The 19,554-nt window shown below is 42.2% G+C and overlaps 2 protein-coding genes across 3 annotated transcripts in view; one reads left to right on the plus strand and one right to left on the minus strand.

Annotated features, from left to right (window-relative positions):
* The window catches only part of LOC121488728 (WAS/WASL-interacting protein family member 3-like), a 28,638-nt gene that overhangs the window by 3,673 nt on the left and 5,411 nt on the right, over nt 1-19,554 (minus strand). The window contains exon 2 of the mRNA XM_041751058.1: nt 6,872-6,964. Within this exon, the coding sequence (XP_041606992.1) occupies nt 6,872-6,964 (93 nt within the window). The remainder of the gene's footprint in view (nt 1-6,871; nt 6,965-19,554) is intronic.
* CHRM2 (cholinergic receptor muscarinic 2) overlaps nt 1-19,554 on the plus strand; it is a 145,710-nt gene that overhangs the window by 2,173 nt on the left and 123,983 nt on the right. The window lies entirely within an intron of this gene.

The raw sequence follows: 19,554 nt of genomic DNA on the forward strand, positions 1-19,554 counted from the left end.
GCCCCCAGTCCTCGGCTTCGGATCCCCCGCGCGGCCTTTCCACTTCCCATTCCTTCTCCCCTCTCCCTTCTCTCTCTCTCTCTCTCTCTGGCTTGTTTTTGCATTTCTTGCTCTTTTTCCTAGCGCTGGGTGGCAGTGGGTAGTGGCAGGCAGCCGTGTGGCTTGTCCATCCCCTAGTGCACGCAACCAGCCACACAAATACACATCCCCACGCTCCGCCACCCCCCGGCCGGCGCTCTGGCAACCTCAGCCACCTGCAGCCCCGCCACACAGAGGCCCCGGCTGGAGAAGAGGGGAGCCACCCAGACTCCAGAGGGAAACCCTGGGGTGACAGGGAAGGCCTGGAAAAAAACTTGAATTTGAGGGTGGGGTGGGGTGAGGGTGGGGAAGCTCTGGGGGAAGCGGCCAGGGAGTTCATGCTTCAAGGAGCCAGAGGCTGGGGCACCCCAGACCTCCACCTAGGGCCTGCCTCACTCAGGCCAGGGCCCAGACGCAGTCCAAAGGGCCGGGCCCTGGGGTAATGGGCACCTGGCTTCACTCCAGGCCATTCTGGTTTATCAGGTTAGAGAAGGCTCGGAAAGTGAGGCAGCTCGTAGACTCCTGCTACTCAACCCGGCACCGTGCGGCAAAGGCCGGGCACTCTATTCTGCAGGCGATCTGTGATGTGTGTAGACATTGCATTGGAAAACATCTGGCAGGGTGATGACATTTTTCACGGATTGGCAAATAAGGATGACGATATACTTTAGGAGCTACAATTGGGCATGGATGCGAGTCAGACTTGGGTGATACCAACCAAGAACTGATGATCATAGAAGTAAACCAGTTGATTTGGCCAGAAGACAGGTTCACATTGGAAACTGTATTAGGCTGCAATTTAGAAAGTGGACTTCTGAGACTCGTCAAGTGGACAGAGAATTTCGTGCTAGTAATGTCGCAGCTTTGCAGGATTTGGCATGTAAGGTCTCAAGGAATGTATTAATGCCAGGTGGATTTCTATTGCTATTACGATTATTAGTAACGTGTTCCACTTGAGGCAGTGTATGGATAAGCAAAATCTGTTGATTCTGTATTTTTTACTAGGCTACACAGCTAGGCTAATTAAAGCTGAAAAATAAAGATGTGGAAACTCCCTAAAAATTAGGTGTGGAAGTTCCAGCCAAGTCAGCTTACTGTTTTAAAATTCTGTGAATGAAGTGGGGTGGGAGTGAGAGAGAGTCCTGGGACCCAAAATTCCTGACAGCTGCTTGGTCTTCCTACATTTGTTTATGTAAGCGTACCTGAGGGTGTCTGGAGAGGGATTGGAGGGACAAAATAGGTGGATTTGAATATCCCTATCCTAGTTCAAGTTCACGGGAACCCAAAGAAAACAGTTGCAGTTCTCAGCTTCAGGGGCAGATATGGAAGGGGCCAGTAGTCAGATGTAGGCACAAGTCCCTCTGGGATGAGGCCCCACATCCTCTCATTTCTGGGGTGGGGGCAGAGAGGGTGGCTAGCTTTCACTTTTAGAAACCGCATGGCTCCAAATGTGGCTCTGTCCCCTTCTTTATCCCGATCATTCCAACGTCAGGCCCTTGGATGTACCTTCCAGTGGCTTTTCCCAGTTCCAAACCAGGGAAGCCGTCCCCCAGGGCCAAGGTCACGGGAGGGAGGGAGGGCCAGCCTCTGAGGTCCAAGGGAAAGAGCCGTCCCCAACCTGCTGGCTGGCAGGGAAGGCAGGGAGGGCACGGCAGGAGAACAGGCAGGCCGATGGGGAGGGGCTTGTCTCTCCCATCCGCAGCAGTGGCCAACGGTTAGGGCAAATGCAAAAGAGGAGGATGAGGGGGCAATAGAATAAGAGGAAAGGAAGAGGGACTGGGAGGGGTATCGGAGAGGACAAGGACAAGGACGTGTGGGTGTGCCATTAACAGCCCCCCCCCCTCAGAGAGCTTGGTTCAGGCCCCGTCAGTGATGTCAGTCTTTGCTGCGGTGTGCCTGTGACAGAAAGGCCTGTCAGTGATTAGCTAAACACGGCCACTCACGTCACACCCCACTCATCATCTCATCTTGATCTTTCTCCACTTTACCCAGTAGGATCTAGAGCCTGACAAACACTTTGTCACACATTTCTCTTGAAGGACTGGTTTTCTTCATTTAAACTTACATTTGAGTTGGTTGGACGTCTTAGGGCACGAATTCTGTGTCCTTTCTCCCCCGACTCCTCTATAGCGGGCACTGTCAGTGTTCTCCTTGTGACTAGGAGTACCTGTCTTCCTTTCCCTGGCGGGGGGCGGGGGGAGTACGACAGGTGCCCCCTGCTCTGTCGGCCTGTGGTTCCATGAACCAGGGATTGGGGCTGCTTTGTGTTACAGGGTATCAGAGCCAGTGTCCTGATTGCCCACCCCCAAAGCTCAACGGAGTCCTGTGGTCCTGGTGGTGGCAGCAGTGGCGGTGGCGTGTGCTTTCTGGGGAAGCAGGTTGTTTTTCCTTGGAAACGAATTTTCATAGAGTGTGTTCTAAGTCCCTAGCACCGTCCTAAGCACGTTCATGTATTATATCACCTGTTTCTGTTAGTGCTCTATCCCCGCTAAACACCCCCGTTGAAGACAGTGTCTGGCTCATCCGAGTTGCTTATTAAATATTTGCTGAATGAGTGAATAGATGAACCGAGTCTCAGTTTGTCATCATAACCGTCCCGCGAGGTAGACGTCATTCTCCCCATTTTACAGCATTCGGAGGGGTCAGGTCATGGCCCAAGATTGCACAGCTGGTAAGTGGCAGCTGCTAGGTACAGACTCAAGCCTGTTGGACTTCAGTCTTTGTCTTACCCTGCGCTGCTTGGCTCTCTGACATTCATTTCCCCTCTGTTGGGAGAAGTCAAAAGTGTGGTGTTCAGAGCTCAGCAATTGTTCTCCCCGTCCTTTGAATTCCGCTCTGCATATGCTTGTTGGATCCCCTAGACCCTAAGCCAGTGAGGCAGATTGGGTGCCAGCAGATTCTTAGTTGGCACAACATGCTTGTTTTGACTAATCAGCGAATGCCTCTGGCAGAGGAAAACAAGCGCACCAAAATTACCTGGTACTTTGGCCGATGTTCTTTCCACCTTCTGCAATACTGACATTTTCTTTTGTGTGGTGCACAAGGATGAAAGACAATGTTGATATCTGTCAGATGAACTCATGCTATGTGTTGAAGTGGGTGAAGAGGCTTTTCCAGCATGAGGCATTGACCAAGAGCTGCCTAAGAGCTCACACCTCCCAACTTCCAGGACAGTGGTTTTGCTGCTGAAGGAGCTCCTCTTCATTTATTAAGATTGCCTTTGGCTCAGGTCAGGGTGCTTTCCCGTTCTGAATTGCGACGGCAACTTTTAATTTTAGTTCGAACTTACTCTCCTCCTTTCTTCTGAGAGGCCTGATGTGACTTCGTGAAACAGCGATTAGCAAAGGGCGAGTTTCTGGCTGCTTTGCCTCCTTCCACACTTCATATATTCTTGTCTTTATTTTGCTTCCCTTTTTTCCCCCCCTCATGTTCAGGCTCCTTCTTTTATACTGTGACCTAAATATACAATCATCTTAACTGGTGCAGTTACCATGGTAATGCTTCATGGTAGATAAGGGTGCACACTAAAAAATCAGTTTCTTTCATTAGCAATGGAATTCCTTCTCTTTCTCCCTCTCCCAAATCCTGGCTTTCACCGAATGATGCCCTCTAGTGTTCAGCGCCTGGAAGCACATTACCTCGGATAGGCAAGCACATCCCTCTTAAAAACTTTGAGAAAAATCTCAATTCCAATCTCAATTTGAAAGAAAGGCCTGTGATTAGTATAGTTCTTAAGCAGAGAGATTGGTTAGAAGGAGTTCATCGTCCGAACATAGCGAGTGCCGCTTGCTCTGTAGAATTCTAGAAAGTTACGGGAAAGCTGGGATATTTATACCCTCCTTACATGTTTAAAATTGCTGTGGGACTATTTCTATGGGAGACGAAGAGATCCCATGGAAGCATCTCTGGAAGAAGAATCTAATGGAATGTTTCTGTATTCTTAAGTCTTTAAAGCTTCAGAATGGAAGACTTTTATCTGTAGAATGAGAACATTGTTCTTGCAAGATAGGATATATGTATCCTATATGTTTTATGTTATATATGATTTTTAGCTGTTGTTTTGTTACATGGAAAACTTGCAAGTTCCACTCTATATTGTCCTGTGGATAGTGACGCCCATCTGTACATTATTCTAAATCGCAAATTACATGACTTTAGAAGAAGCGGGGTTGATGTGCTTGCTATAAGCAGATCTTCTCTTTTCCTCACTCCAGATTCTACTCACATCTAATGATGGCCCCACTCCAACCTCTCCCTGAGACTTGCCTAGAATTCTCCCCCTCCTCTCCAGCCACACAACTTTTCCAGACCTTTAGCATCTCTCACATGAACTGTCACCAGAGCCTTGCTTTTCTAACTGGTCTCCCACCTCCCGTCTTTCCCTAGTACAACCCATGCCTCACGCTGCCAGCGTGACCTTTCTGAAATGCAAATCTGAACATGTCATCCTCTTGTTAAAAATTCTTCACTGTTTCTCAACTGTCTAGGATAAACTCCAAATCAAAGCCACATGAGCTCTTCTCCCATAACTACCCAGAGCCTTCTTGCCAGGCCGTACCACTGTCTACCATTTCTACATCCCCCCACTGCACAAGAGGATACAGATAAATAGCTGTGTAATGACTGGCACAGAGTAATTGCTAAATAAATATTGGCCAACATATTTCTCTATTCTCCTCCTTCGCTTCCTCCTCCTCCTCTTTCTCTCCCCTCCTCCTCTTTATCTAATTTACTAGTAGTATAGTAAGCAATGGTAAGCGTCTCACGCACACTGGCCGTTACCCAAACTAATAACAATAGCTAAGGGAAGCAATGATGTGGCAAGTACTTTGCTAAATATTTTACACTCTATATCTCATTTAATCTCTCACAGCCAGGCGCACTGCCTGAGGCATTCTAGTTACTCAGTGTACGTGTGTTATTTTGATATGCATCGTCGGTGTGACAATGGTGAAACTTTTGGCACTGGACCATTAACAGCTAAGTCGTCTCTTCAGTTCAGCTAAATGTTTGGGAGGTGAAAACATGGGATTTTTATTTTAAGGAGTTCAGTGGGGTTGGCTGAATTACTTTCTTGGCTACTAAACAGAACGATTTACAAAAGGGTTAGCCTGTAGAAGTGCTACGCAACTTGGGTGACTTTACCTGGTGCTGGTTGTAGAGTGCCAACTGGAGCTCGCCAGGGAGGCCCAGGAGGTCTGGAATGAGAACAGAGGCCATAATTTGATAAATATGTATGTTTCAAATGTGTTGGGCACATGGAGCTTCATTTTTTTCCCCAATGTTTTCCACAGATAAGGTGGAACTTTGTTGATACGCATAGTCTCCCATTCTATTTTATTGTGTCGGGGGAGCTATCAGAAGCTCCACACGCTAAACACCAGTTTTGATTCAGATCTCCAGCCCATGGATAACGTGCAGCGGTTCTAATAACAGAACTGAGGGTTTCGATTTTTCATGTCAGTGAAAAGAAATAGCAAAAAGTGCCACAGCAGAGCAGTATTTTGAAGTTATCCGCCCTCACGAGTTTGAGAAAAGCAGTACTTCTCTTTTTCTGGACCCTATACACCCCTGAGCGTTGATCTCATGGTACAATTGGACCCACTTTTCCAGCAGTCAGTATTCAAAGGCACCAGGTATAGTGCTTTGAATCACCAGATTCTGAATTAGTTAAACCACTACTGTCTTCTAAAAATGCTTTTAAAAGATTAATTCACAGGTTGAGTCACTGAAATGCTGTTTCTCTTGCAAAGGTTTTTAAGGCAGCAGGTTTGGGGTCAGACTCAGGGATCTATTTTGTAACTAGCATCTCAGATGATATTGAAGTTGGTCATCACAGTGCCCCATTTCAAATAATACCAGGTTGTAGAATTGGCATCTATAAAGGGCATCGAAGAGGAACAAAGATAGGACACTCAAACTGGTGCTCCCACCCTGACGTCACATGAGTTTTCCACCTTGTGTGGGCCATCGAGGCTGAGAGCTTAGCTGTTACCAGAGACTTTGATTTTCTGGTGTGAGTAATAAACTCACAGGGCAGCCATAGGGAAAAGTCACTTCTCTTCCGGTTCATGCTGCCCCTGAGTCTATTTAGAGGGGCACAGTCCCCAACTGTGGATCTTACATTCTTATGTTAGATCAGCGTTGGCCATTTGAGACATAAGCAACCTGTTCTCCTCCACATAAGCAACCTGTTCAACCTTCCTCTTCCTAGGAACCTCCCTGATAGCTTCCTAGGAAGATTTCTTCATGATTCCTAAGCTCCTCTGTGCCCTGTCCTGTCTGGTGTTCTGGCCAATTTTCCATGACTAATCCAGCTGGACCAAGCCCCTGAGCCTCATTCTCTTCCTCTCCCCCTGCCCCAGTGAAGGTGTTAGAGCTAGAGGATTGTCGTCAACGTTAACAGGGATACATTTCACTGTTAATGGTGCAAGATCATGGTGCACTGTCGTGATCCTCAGTAACAGGCTGTTATATTATACATACCCCCTCTCACAGAAGCAAAGTTATGATTTTTCCTGATGTTATTGCTCACCTTTGGTCACCAAGATGATTCCCCACTTTAATCAAGTAAAGTAGCTTTTCCTTACCTCTCCAACTATGCCAAGCCAATAAACAAAATGGAATTATATAGCAAGACGCGCTTATTATTTCTTGATTATTTTATTAACCAAGGATCTCTTAAGCAGAAGCAGTGAGATGGGAAGCTAAAGAGTTAGCGGAAGATGAATTTTCCCCACTCTTCATAAAAGCTAAGCATGGAATAGTTTGATTGGTAGAGAGAAGAGCATACGTTTCACAGACGATTTCATATTGTTGAACACGGTGAAGATTTTCTCAGACCCTGTGCCCTCCTTGGCACTGCTGTAGAGCAGAGAGGCTTCCACTGTATAACCAGCATGAAAATAGAAAATGATATGAAAACTCTACTTCATTGTGTTCTTTAGAGAGCATCAGGACACTTGGTTTCGTTTTAGGGAGAAGATAAAGAGCAGCCCCAGGGTCAAAGCGTTTCCCAGATCTGCCTGCTGTTTTCTTGCTTCCTCCTCAAAATTACTTTTCTATCAGATTCTATCAGTGGAGTGGGCAGTTATGTCCGCACATGTAAGCCTGAATATTACAAACTGGTTTTTTTTCTCCCTTTGAAGAGTCTTTTGAAGGCAGAGAGAGTGGTGGATGATGTCGGTTTAATTTCCATTGTCTTGGCCTACAGATGTCACTCAAAAGTAAACAAGGAGTCACACTTTTTCTTTTAGTTTAAAGTGAGCACTTCTCAAGAGAGAAGTGAGAAATATCACAGGATATTTCTATGTGAGGGACAATTTCAAATTTTGGAGGAGATACTCTTCTGTGACAGTTATAATGACAACAAAAGCAAGGAAACGACAGCCACCCTTTCTTAGGTATAGACCGAGTTTTAGGATCTGTGCCATTTCTTTATTGGAGAGTATATTATTCTTATAGTTTGTGCCAACCCTGTGTACTAGATGTTTGTTATTTTCTTTCTCTGTTAATGTAGAAATTGGAGCTCATGGACACAGAAGAGTTTGTTCTACGTCCGAGAGTGAATTCGTTGCTTCGGGCATCAGTCTCCCATCTAATGACAAAAAAGATCAGTTTAGAAATGTTTTGTTTTCCTTTACTATACCATATGCAGTTTGTTTTGTTGTAAAAGAATAGCCCGTTGTCTCATATGACACTTAGTTCCAATAAGACAAGGAAAAAGAGAGAAGAGAAAGAAATAGAGGCACATTACCCTGTGAGTCAGTGTTTAGAAAAGAGAATCATGAAAACCAAGTTTATGTTCTAGGAATTGGTCTCAGGTGAGATTTAGCTACTTACTTCCTGGCATAGTCTAATTCTAGGCTTCCAGTTTGAAAATAGTTCCTGGGGAGCTCTTTCCAGGCACACGGGGGGAAGAGTCTCAACAAGGCTTTCAGGTATGGAATTTCTAAAGGCAGAAAATATGATTTCATGAATATTTATAAAGCGTATGTATGTTGGAAAATTTCTGTTGCCCACGAAAACACGATGTGCTAGTAAAATATTTAGTCTCCTTCTATTTCATATTATTCTATCTTTTTCCCTTTCTCTGCCAAACTATGGCTATTACTCAACCTCTGCATTGCAGATATAAAACAAAAGGCCAAAGGAACTAATTATTCTGAGGGATGAACTCTCAGTGGATTAATTCGATTTCTGTGTACATGTCCACTGGCAACTCTCACCATTTGTTTGTACGTCCCAAGTCTCCGGAGAACCAGTAGTTACCTATTGGTAAATTGTGATACCAGCTAATTTTTTTTTTTTTTACAATTGATTAAAATTTCACACTCTTCCATTTCAATACCAGTCAATATTTTTACACACTGACACGTTTAATCAAGGATTACCTTTCACAAGGGAGCTACAACAGGGCCCTAATTAATTAAAGTGATAATTGCTCCTCTCTCTCGCAGTTTGTTAGTTACATAACACATCTTTCAGGAATTTCACATCCTCAGCCTTCCTCTCTAAAATTCCTTCACTTATAAGGGGGGACTTTGGCTTCTACCTCTCTAAGAATTTACTGAAAACTCAGATTTCTTTTATTTTCGAGGAGGGATACAGAAAAGAGGTCATGTTCGTATTCCAGCGAGTTTCCCTATTAAAAAATATAATAAAAAATAAAATGACGCCTTTCTGTCATTGAAGCATTCAGATTAAATCCCAGGGGTTGTTCGCATGGAGGAAAGAGGTTGTCAGGTGTCTCCTCTTTGATGTTCACTAGCTCGCTTTAGTTTCTTGACCACAATGCAAGCTCCCATGGTCCTTTCCTGTTGGATCTTTCTTCTGTTTCTCAATCCTCAGTTACTTAATTGCTCCTGCAGCTTTTTCAGTGCCTGCAGTTTGTTACACTTTTCCCTTTGGTTTAGTCCCATTATTTTAGTAGATATTGAATCTAGAGAGTTGGCTATAATTGGTCACCCTGCTCTCTTCTCCTTAATAGGTATTGCTCCAATTCCTGTATTTTGGCACCTCTTGGTAGCAGATGCATTTTCAAATATAATTGATGGAGACTGTAAATCCGTTAGCTCATCTCCCTAAGACTTAGAAATTGCAGATCATTGAAATCACTGCATGCACCATATATTGGTCAGATATTCTAAAGGTCATTATCCCTGTTTGCCTCTTTTAATTAAATTAGTGTGACTTATTCATTCCACTTGCAGCAAATATTTGGCTACTTTTTAAAATCTGTTTTTTTTTTCTCTCAAACTCCCATGTGCTCTTACTCTACATTTCCAATATAATTGAAAATGGAGCAGTTTCAATAGTTCCGTTATCTAAAATTCAAAGTACAATTTTTTTTATTACTCTGTATAATTGTTGAAAGATAACTTTTCCTGGGGCACCTGGGTGGCACAGTCAGTTAAGCATCTTGGATGGGCTCAGGTCAAGATCTCAGGATTGTGAGACTGAGCCCCACGTCAGGCTCTGCACTGGCTAGGGAGTCTGCTTGGGGTTCTCTCTCACTCCCTCTCTCTCTCCCGCTTGTGCTCTCTCTCAATCTCTAAAAGAAATAAATTCCTTTTATTAAAAAAAAAGGGGAAGATAACTTTTCTTGCTGCACTAGTTTCGTTTTTTAAAAAATAAATTTTATTTTTTAGAACAATTTTAGGTTAACAGCAAAAGTGAGTAGAAAGTAGAGAGCATTCCGATAAACCCCCTACCCCTATACACTCCCCCACTATCAACATCCAGCACAAGAACAGTACATTTGTAATAGTGGGTGAGCCTACATCATAATTGGCACGCCAGCGTGGCCTTCGGCTCAGGACATGATCCCAGAGTTCCAGAATCGAGCCCTGCATCAGGCTCCTCCATGGAGCCTGCTTCTGCTCCCTCTGCCTCCTACCTCTCTACGTATCTCATGAATAAATAAATAAAATCTTTAAAAAAAATCATAATCGTCCAAAGTCCATAGTTTTACATTAGGGTTTATTCCTGGTGTTGTGTGCTCTATGGTTTTTGACAAATGTATAATGAAATGTTTCTATCATTATAGTTTCACAAAGAGTAGTATCATGGCCCTAAACATCTTCTGTGAACCCCCATTTATCCCTCCCTCTCTCCAACCTCTGGCAACCACTGGATCCTTTTATTGCATTCATAGCTTTGCTTCTTTCAGAATGTCATATATTTGGAATCACACAGCATATAGCCTCTTCACACTGGCTTCTTCACTTACTGAGATGTATTTAAGGCTCCTCCATGTCTTTTTATGGCTTGATATAGTTCATTGGTTTTTAGTGCTGAATAATATTCCATTGCATTTGTTTTTCTTTGGTATTTTTGTTAAATCAGCAAATGCTTTTTTCTTACTTCTTGAGGATACCTTTTAGCTATGCATTAGAGAATTTTTTTTCATTTCATCATGTGTATTATTTTATTCTTTGTTGAGTTTTCTCTAATCTTGTAGTTCCATGTTCTTAAATTCTGGAGCTTTCCAAAAATAGCCACAACAGAACTCATGTTCTGAATACTTTAATTATATCTCTCTCTTTTTGCCCTTTAACCCACTATCCTATTTCTGCAATTAGTGAGAAAAGAGCATTGTTACTCAGCATCTTGTGTTTTTTATTGAACTATTTTTATTTTCCCTATCTTACATTTTTTCATAAGATTTTTGTTTGTTGTGGTTTTTTGTTTTGTTTTGTTTTTGTTTTTTGTTTGGGCAATTTAGGCAAAAGAATCTTTCGCCTTTCTGTTGAAAAACTTAAGTGGTTTCTTTATCCAATTTCAGTGATTCTTCTACTCCATTGAGTCTGCTAAACAAGAAGAGGTAAGCAAGTATGCCACAGAGCTGTCTGTTTTCCATTTCTCCTTCCCAGTTGACCTACCAAGCTTCAGCAGCCAATGTTCATGATGAAGCTAAGTAAAAGTTGAAAGCTTACCCAAGATGCTTCTACTGACCCCTGATGGAGTACTATAAATCTTAATTTGTTTTACCAATAGCAGACAGAGAATTCTTGTTTCTATTTGAGAAGTAAACAAACCCCTAAGAGGTTTTCTCATGCTCCTTTGGGTTGTGCCCCTTTCCTCTGTTCTCTGCCTTCAGTAAAGTGATGCTAATTGATAGTGGTGATCTAGTCATTCCAGCAATTCAGACTTGGCCTTTGCACAGGGCACCTAATGGCACCCATTTTTTAAACTTGTAATAGCTTTGCTTGGGCCCACTCTTCAGTTCTCACATATACCTTATATTCAGCTCCTTTACCCAACGGATTGTCATCGATATTCTCTGGTTTCGTTAGAAGAAACATGCTCCATATGGGCAAGATTTGTATTTTCTTTTTAAATTCTTCCTTTCAGCATTGAATCTTGTGCTCGGCTCTATTCCTGTCACATAACAGAGCTCAATAAATATTTATTTAATGATAATTTTGTGCCACTAGTCTCCTGAACGTTCGAAGTTTCTTACCATCCTAACTTGCCTCTTCTGTTGCTTCCATAATAGCAAGTCATCATTTTCTGAAACAGCTCAAAGAATCTCTTTCTAGGTTAAAAAATATATATATATATTTCAGAAGAAATCTCCACTTCTGGCACATTTTCCCATTTTTGAAACCAACACTTCACCTAAGCCTGAACAAAATTTTATAGGGCTACTTTTGTAGGTATATAATAGTATTATTACTTTATTTAAGCTGAATCTAAGTAATATCTAGGACATGAACTTTTAAAGGTATACAACATGTTTGTTTTTTTTTGAGAAACTTGTGTTGAAACAAATTTTAGCTAGCACAAATCACATTTGATTTCAACAGACCACTTTTTCCCCATACTAGGATGGCTTTACAGTACCACTGATTCTTTTTGTTTGACTCCATCTACAAGATATGTGACCAAGGATAGCAATTTACATCACAAAACTAAGTACTATGTTGGATAACTTGCCATACGGTAGCTTTGGTCTTATTCATAGAATTGGAGGATTCATTGATTTGTTCTTTTACTCCTTCACTCAGCAGATACTGCTAAACACTTATTTTGTACACAGCACTGTACTTTTCCCTCCTAGCTGATATCCCTCTTTCATCACACACAAGTGTCACTAGTGGAAGTGGAGGTGCACACATACCCACGTTCATCCTCTCTCAGGCTGAACATTTCCTCACAACAACACTGCTATGACCCTGACGGTCAAGCAGCCCTCTTCTCCCTGGCTATGGGAATCTTCGACTGGCCTTCACCACCTCCTTTCGAACCTAAAAAAAAAAAGCTTGGGATGCCTGGGTGGCTCAGCAGTTGAGCATCTGCCTTCAGCTCAGGACGTGATCCTAGGCTAGGGATCGAGTCCCGCATCAGGCTCCCTGCATGGAGCCTGCTTCTCCCTCTGTCTCTGCCTCTGCCTCTCTCTCTATCTCTCATGAATAAATAAATAAATAAATAAATAAATAAATAAATAAATAAAATCTTAAAAAAAAAAAAAAAGAAAGAAAAGGCTTTGAACACCTTGCTCAATTTGAGGCTCTTGTGTCTCCCAAAGTGTGCACCCACTGTCAGGCAGTGTAGACTAGAGGTTAAAAATATGAACTTGGAGATCTTGCATCATTGTCAGTTTACCTTCCGTTCCTTCAACTTCATGTTCTATAATTTGGTGAAGTATTTAATCTCATCTAGTTTGGCACCTTTATTTTACAATTAAGGAGACTGTGACCAAAAGATGGTAGTGAGTTGTCCTGTGATACACAATGATAGAGCCAGGTTTTGGTGCCTCAACATCCTGACACCCAACCCACTGTCAGTTTCATTCCTTCACCATGACTACCTTCCTTGTGGAATGTTCCACATGATTATTTTTAATCGTCGGGTTAATCCCTTCTAAGAAAGGTTTGAGCTACAAACAAAAGAAAACAGAAAGCAAACAAAACCCTTGTAGTTCTTCCTCATTTGTGTGGGGCTCCTGTTCTTTCTCCACCTCTCATCTTCTGTTTCCTTGATGATTTCCAAAGGAAAGGCTGAGGTTCAGACATGAGCAATCATCAAAATTTTAATGGTAGATATGACATGGTGCCAACCTATCAGAACATGAATCGACCATTGTGTCATTTTTCTGGGTTTCTGCCAAGAATCAACCCTAGTAGCTGCTTTCCTGCTTTCTGGACATCTTGGAGATCTCATCTATTTATTTTTGCTACTGAATTGCACGTAAATAATTGGGGCTTTCATTTACGTTTGCAGTATCTATTCGGACTAATATTTTTAAAAATAATATTGATGCTTATAAAAAGATGTCAACTTTTAACTTAACATAATAAAGAATAATTGAAAACAAATTGCACAGTGTATTTGTGCCCTGGAAATGTATGACATCTTTTAAAAAGCAGAGGGGAGTATGATGAATGAAGCCTTTTGGAAAACAGCATCACAATCCAGTTCTTTCTTCTGCTTCCCCAATACATGAGGTTATTAAGAAACTCTCTTGTCGCTTTTACTGCCAAGTTAACAGAAATTGTCCATGCAGTATGCAGTATTAGAGTAAGAAGGAAAACAAAAGACAGATTAGAAAGCTGTATTTTCATGTCATCTCTTCTAACTCTGTCATTGTACTTTTCTTCCAAATAGCAGATTTCTTCCTCCTGAAGTCCTGATAACCATATGTGTAATCACTGTTGCCACAAATGTTTTCAAATTAAATGCCCATTTTTTGGGTTGTCTTTTTTCTTTGTTTGATATCAGAGTTAAGTGGCAAAGAGAAGCAGTTGGAGGTGAGCTGAGGAACTGATGTTGTCTGGGACACTGGGCATTTCATGGTCCAGAGAAACTCACAGGAAGGTGACAGAGGGCTCTCTCAGACCTCTGTCACTTACACTGGAATGTGATGTGCTCCTAGGGAATGTTGGGAAGGCACTTGCAAAGCTATTTTAAGAGGTGTTTGGAGCTGTGAGAGGACAAGGAAGTATGGGACAGCATGCCAGAAGCCTTGTTTGTAAATACTGTACCCTCTTTGGGGGTTACTCAGTGACGAAATCAAAAAGAGGCTTGCCAGGAAATAAGGCTGCCTATCTGGCCTCACTAGAAGAGAGTTCCACACTAAATGAAGACCGACAATCAAAATGGAAGCATTTCAACAAAAATTGCAGGAAATCTGCTTTGTTTGTTTCATCTTTTTTCAGTATGAGCTCCCTAAGCTTATCAATGAGCTAGTGCCATTGGCTGGTACCCATAATCCATTGGAAGAAAGAAAGGAGTTTGTTTTCAGAGAAACTGTTTTACAGAGACTGGAAGCTAATTTGCCTCCACCTTTTAAGAAACGTTTCATTCATCTTCATATAAGCTCAAAGAAAAAAGATTTGGACAGGGATGACAATCCTTCTGTGACGGATTGCACCGCCTTAATGATGGCAAAATGGGAGGAACTAATCAGACCCTGGCGTCTCTCCCCTTTGTGTCTGATGGATTCCGAAGGGAGCCACAGCATAGGTTGCTCACAAAGATGAGCAGGACTGGGTGACTTCCTTCAACTCCACCTCTTCCCAGAAAAGAGCTCAAATTCCAGAGGTATATTTCTCTGTCTCTCTGTCTCTTTCTTTCTCTTTGTCTCTCTCTCTCTCTCTCTTTCTCTCTCTCTCTCTCTCTCTCTCTCTCTCTCTCTCTCTCTCACACACACACACACACACACACACATACACACACACACATTACCCATATTTAAAACCAATAGAAAATCTATCACTCATGTCAGTATCATCTTCATCACTCTGCATTTGTTGGAATATTTTATTTATTTATTCATGAGAGACACATACACAGAGACAGAGAGAGAGAGAGAGAGAGGCAGAGACATAGGCAGAGAGAGAAGCAGGTACCTTCTGGGGAGCCTGATGTGGGACTCGATCCCAGAGCCCCAGGATCATGACCTGAGCCAAAGGCAGACGCTCAACCACGTGAGCCGCTCAGGGGCCCCAGCATTCTGCGTTTTAAGCTTACTTTTCCACCTCCCTGCAGCATTAAGTCCTTGTATAGAAGACACATGGGAGTGCTTTATAAGGGACAGATATTAACACACTGGAAATACATGTTATCTTTCAACATTTATTGCTGCAAAATTAGTTGCAACCAGTTACTCTGCTGGACATCGAGAATACAAAGATGATCAATAATAATCCCAGCCCTTAGGGTCTATCCTGGGAGATAAGGTGAGGAATAAACAATGACACACCATATATGGGTCCTCTAATAGAACCCATAGAAGAAGCATTAGGACTCCTGCAATAACAGCCAAGAAGGTGGGACTAATCTAGCAGAGACTTGGTTTAACAGAACTTTTAAAGAGCAAGTGGGATTTTACTGGGTTCATGGGTTATCTTAGTCAGCATGGGCTCCTGTAACAGGTATACTATAGGCTAGGTGGTTTCAACAACAAACTTTTATTTTTCACAGTTCTAAAGTCTGGAAGTCTGATATCAGGGTACGAGCATGGTTAGGTTCTGGTAAGAGCCCTTCCTTTGGTTTACACAGAGCTACCCTCTTGCTATATTTTCATATGGTGGGGGTAGGGAGTGGGAAGGCACCCGATAGCAAATCTCTTCTTATAAGAGTTCTAATCCAGCATGAGGGCCTCACTTTCATAAGACCTCATTTTCTCCCAAAGACTCCATATCCAAATACCATCAAACTGGGGATTAAGGTCTCAACATGAATTTTGAGGGGACACAATCATTCAATCCATGGCAGAGGAGGAAAAAGGATCTCCAAGAAGAGGATACAGCATTCACTAAAGCATACGAATGGAACATTCAGAGTCCTATACATTATTCTCAGTGGCTACAGCAGAGGATGGGGATGTGGGAAAGGAAGCTGAAGAGGTAGGTTGGATCAAACCATGAAAAGCCAGTGTGCTATTACAAAGGTATAGACTTACCCTATTGGCTCCCTTTAGCAAAATCTTTCATCAGAAGGAAACATTTTATTTTACGCCCTGCACCATTCTATTTCATCTGACATTTACCTAAGAAGGCAGTAGAAAATTGGATAGAACCATGGCAGAGAAGATTAATTAGGTCATTCAGTTGATCATCCAACTTCTGATGTCTGCCAGTATCATAGTGTCCTGTGTTAAAAGAACGTAGGTACATGTAAGCACAGAGCAATAGATCCCTACTATTCTAGGACTTTCTCCCATTCATAATGGTCTGGGCTTCAGATAGAAGAGTAGGCCCATTCCTATGCTAAAGGGAGTGACCAAGACACCTAAAGAAGCAGGAAATTTATCCCATTTTTTAAAAAAAAATTATTTTGGGGGGAAAGCGGGGGCAGAACTAGTTATGGGCTGTTTCTCAGACACTAAAACCTCTCAAGTGAAGGAGTGAATAATTGAATCAGTCATCCAAATGTTTTATATCTGCTTGGCATTACAGGATTCTAGTATTCTTTCCAGAAGGTGTGTTCATGAACAAAGAAACAAGATGCTTTAATGGCAATCCAGTCAATGACAAGTTTATCTCAAGGAGTGACACTACAGCAGTCTGTTACGATCTGTCAGTACCACAAATATGATGATTGGGCTCCAAAATAACATGATTGATGGACTTCTGTGCTTTCTGCTGGTTGTTTGGTTGTGTATGCACAGCTAGATCACTTGACATATGTAATTCACTTAAACACAACAAGAAATATTTGTAACAGATCTGCTGCTATAACTGATGGAATGAGTATTGAGAAGGGGATGCCTCGGAATGGAAATGAGTCCTTACTAAGTAGTGGCAGACCTAGAGATAGGCTCTTTCGTGTGCTTCGTCTCACTCCGCTCTCACAGCTCACTGGTGTAGGCATCATAATCTCCACTGTGCATAAGAGGGAGAGAGGCTTAAAGAAGTCAAATGAGTTGCTCAAGATAAAGCAAATAGGTGGAAGAGCTTGGTTCCTTGGTTCCAAATCCATCCAAGTGGATTTGACTCAGATGCCCTAAATCTCTTAGAAAAGGAGACCCACATAAAATAGAGTAAAATAGAGTATAATATATACTATTTATATTATTTTTGTCATTATATTGAGTGCTTATTATATGTAAAATATGTTAAAGGCCTAAATTTATGTAAACACCTCTACATATAAGTGTGTTTAAGATATGAGGTGAATAACTGCATTTTACTATAATTTATCACGCAGCATCTGTCACAATGTAGGTAAAAAAACAAGTATGAAATATATAAAGTATACATCGGGAGGTAAGAAAAAAAATAATGTGGATTTGAGCTAATAACATGTTGCTCTAGAGTTTCCAATTCTCATCACTGCATTGTTTTAGAGTAGGAACTGGGCCCAAATGCTGCCTTCTACCTCTTTTTATATGGCCTCTAGCCAAGAATTTTTTTTTCTATATTGATGAAGAGTTACAGAAGAAGAAGGAGGAGGAGGAGAAACAAAGATCAAATGGGGCTTCCAAAGTCTGTAATATTTACTATCTGACACTTTATAAAAATGCATTTTCTGATCCTTCTTCATTTTTTTAAATTTTTATTCATTTATTCATGATAGACACACACACACACACATACACAGAGAGGGAGAGGCAGAGACACAGGCAGAGGGAGAAGCAGGCTCCATGCAGGGAGCCCAATGTGGGACTTGATCCTGGGACTACAGGATCGTGCCCTGAGCAGACACTCAGGCAGACGCTCAACCACTGAGGCACTCAGGTGTCCCTCTGATCCTTCTTCTTGAAGAAGCTTCACAGATGCTCCTTGAAGTATAACTAGTTCCACTATGTTCCATTTCTTGTGGAACTAAGACAAGACAGGGGAAGCTCACTGGCTCAAAATCATATGATTTGGGTTAATAAACTTCATTTGTTGTGGTGGTTCTAAGTGACAAATTCTGTATTCCGTTGTCCCATAAATGTACCTAGTGGATTAGGAATGTCCGTTTGGTTTTCAGAACGTATGTCCACCTTTTTATCACTGGGCATGGTTCCCACTCTCTTGAAGTCATATTTGTGAGTTACATAATGATAGTTTCAAAAAAAACCCAATACTTTGTTAAATAAATAAAACAACTGTTTACAACAGATTATTAGATCCATCATCTCATTTCATTTTCACAAGGGCTCTAAAAGGGTGATGGTAACAAGTTGAAGAAATTCAGAATTAACGATCTCTGAGGACTTGCCTAAGGTGATTCAGCTTGAGTGAGAACCCAGAACGCCTACCTTCTGTCCTGCTCTGTTAGCTGTCCTTCCTCGCAGAAAACCTACGTGCCATCCCTAGAAGTGCCCTTGGATGTACAACAAAAGTCCACTGGCAACTCATGTGTGATAAGTCCTCGAAATGGGTTACAGAGAAGCAAACTAAAAATGACGGGTCCACACTTTTCTCTTGAATCAGCTCACCCTCAAAGGACAGGGAATTCACTGTCAAAACCAAAACCTCCCTGACCCTGCCTCACAATAATTCTGTTCCCCCCCTGAGTAAACCAAGTGCCTACTTGGAGGAGACGAGGAGGAAGTCTCTGCTGCTCGATCCCTGTGAAGCAGTTCCCCTTTGCGGGACACTTAGGATATTTTTTAAATTTTTAGTTGGAAATAAGCTTGTGATTTGACCGTGGCCCTGTGTGAAGAAAGAGATGTGAGGAGGAAAAACTCCCCATCTTGGGGGGCTGCTCTGATGACCTACCTTGACTCAGTGAGACAGCTCCAGTCCAGGACTCTTTGGGAAGGTAGATCTCAAGGAACACCACTCTTATGGTTTTTAAACCCTCTGAGTGGGACATAAGGTTTCTCCTGGGTTCTCTGAGGAGAGGTCTCTGGGACTCCCTGATAAACTACAATTTCCTCAGGGCTAAATTAAGATGAACAGTCTCTATTCTTTTTCTTCCTTGTTGGTTCTGCTGGATGTGTTGCCTTCCCTGCTGTATTTAAATGGGAGAATTTTTATCTATGTACTGACAATTCCTATACAAGACTAAAGCATCAAGTCATAGCTTAGTTCATGGGCTCCTAAAACGTACCCTAAGAGAGGTCTTCCTGTTTTAGAGTGCCTAGGAACTGAATTCCGCTCTTCCCTGTAACTACATCTAATAAATGTACATGCTCATGCCCAGGCCTGCAATGGGGACAGGAAGGATGTGAGAAGGAAGGACAGGAAGGATGAATCTGTGAGAACCTTCCTGGTTTAATCCTTGCCTTCAGCCTAATGTGGACAGTTGACCTGTGGTGTTGGAAGCTATGGGAATTCAGTGGGAAGTATTTTAGCAGATTTCCAGAAAGGAACTAAATATATGGGTAGGAATCACGTTTTTCTGGTCACACCAATTATCAGCCTTTTATCTTTAGGGCAAAAAGGTCTCTGCCAGGGAGTGAATTTTGAGAAATAAGGGATTAGCATTTCCTGCTCAGACTGTTTGCTGAGGAGCCCCCAAGCCTTACAGTTTCCCTTAATTTAACCTGGGGCTCTGATCTGTTTTCTTTCCTCTAATGGGAAATCATAAGAA

The sequence above is a fragment of the Vulpes lagopus genome, chromosome 4 (genome assembly GCF_018345385.1).
Source record: "Vulpes lagopus strain Blue_001 chromosome 4, ASM1834538v1, whole genome shotgun sequence".
NCBI classification, from domain to species: Eukaryota; Metazoa; Chordata; class Mammalia; order Carnivora; family Canidae; genus Vulpes; species Vulpes lagopus.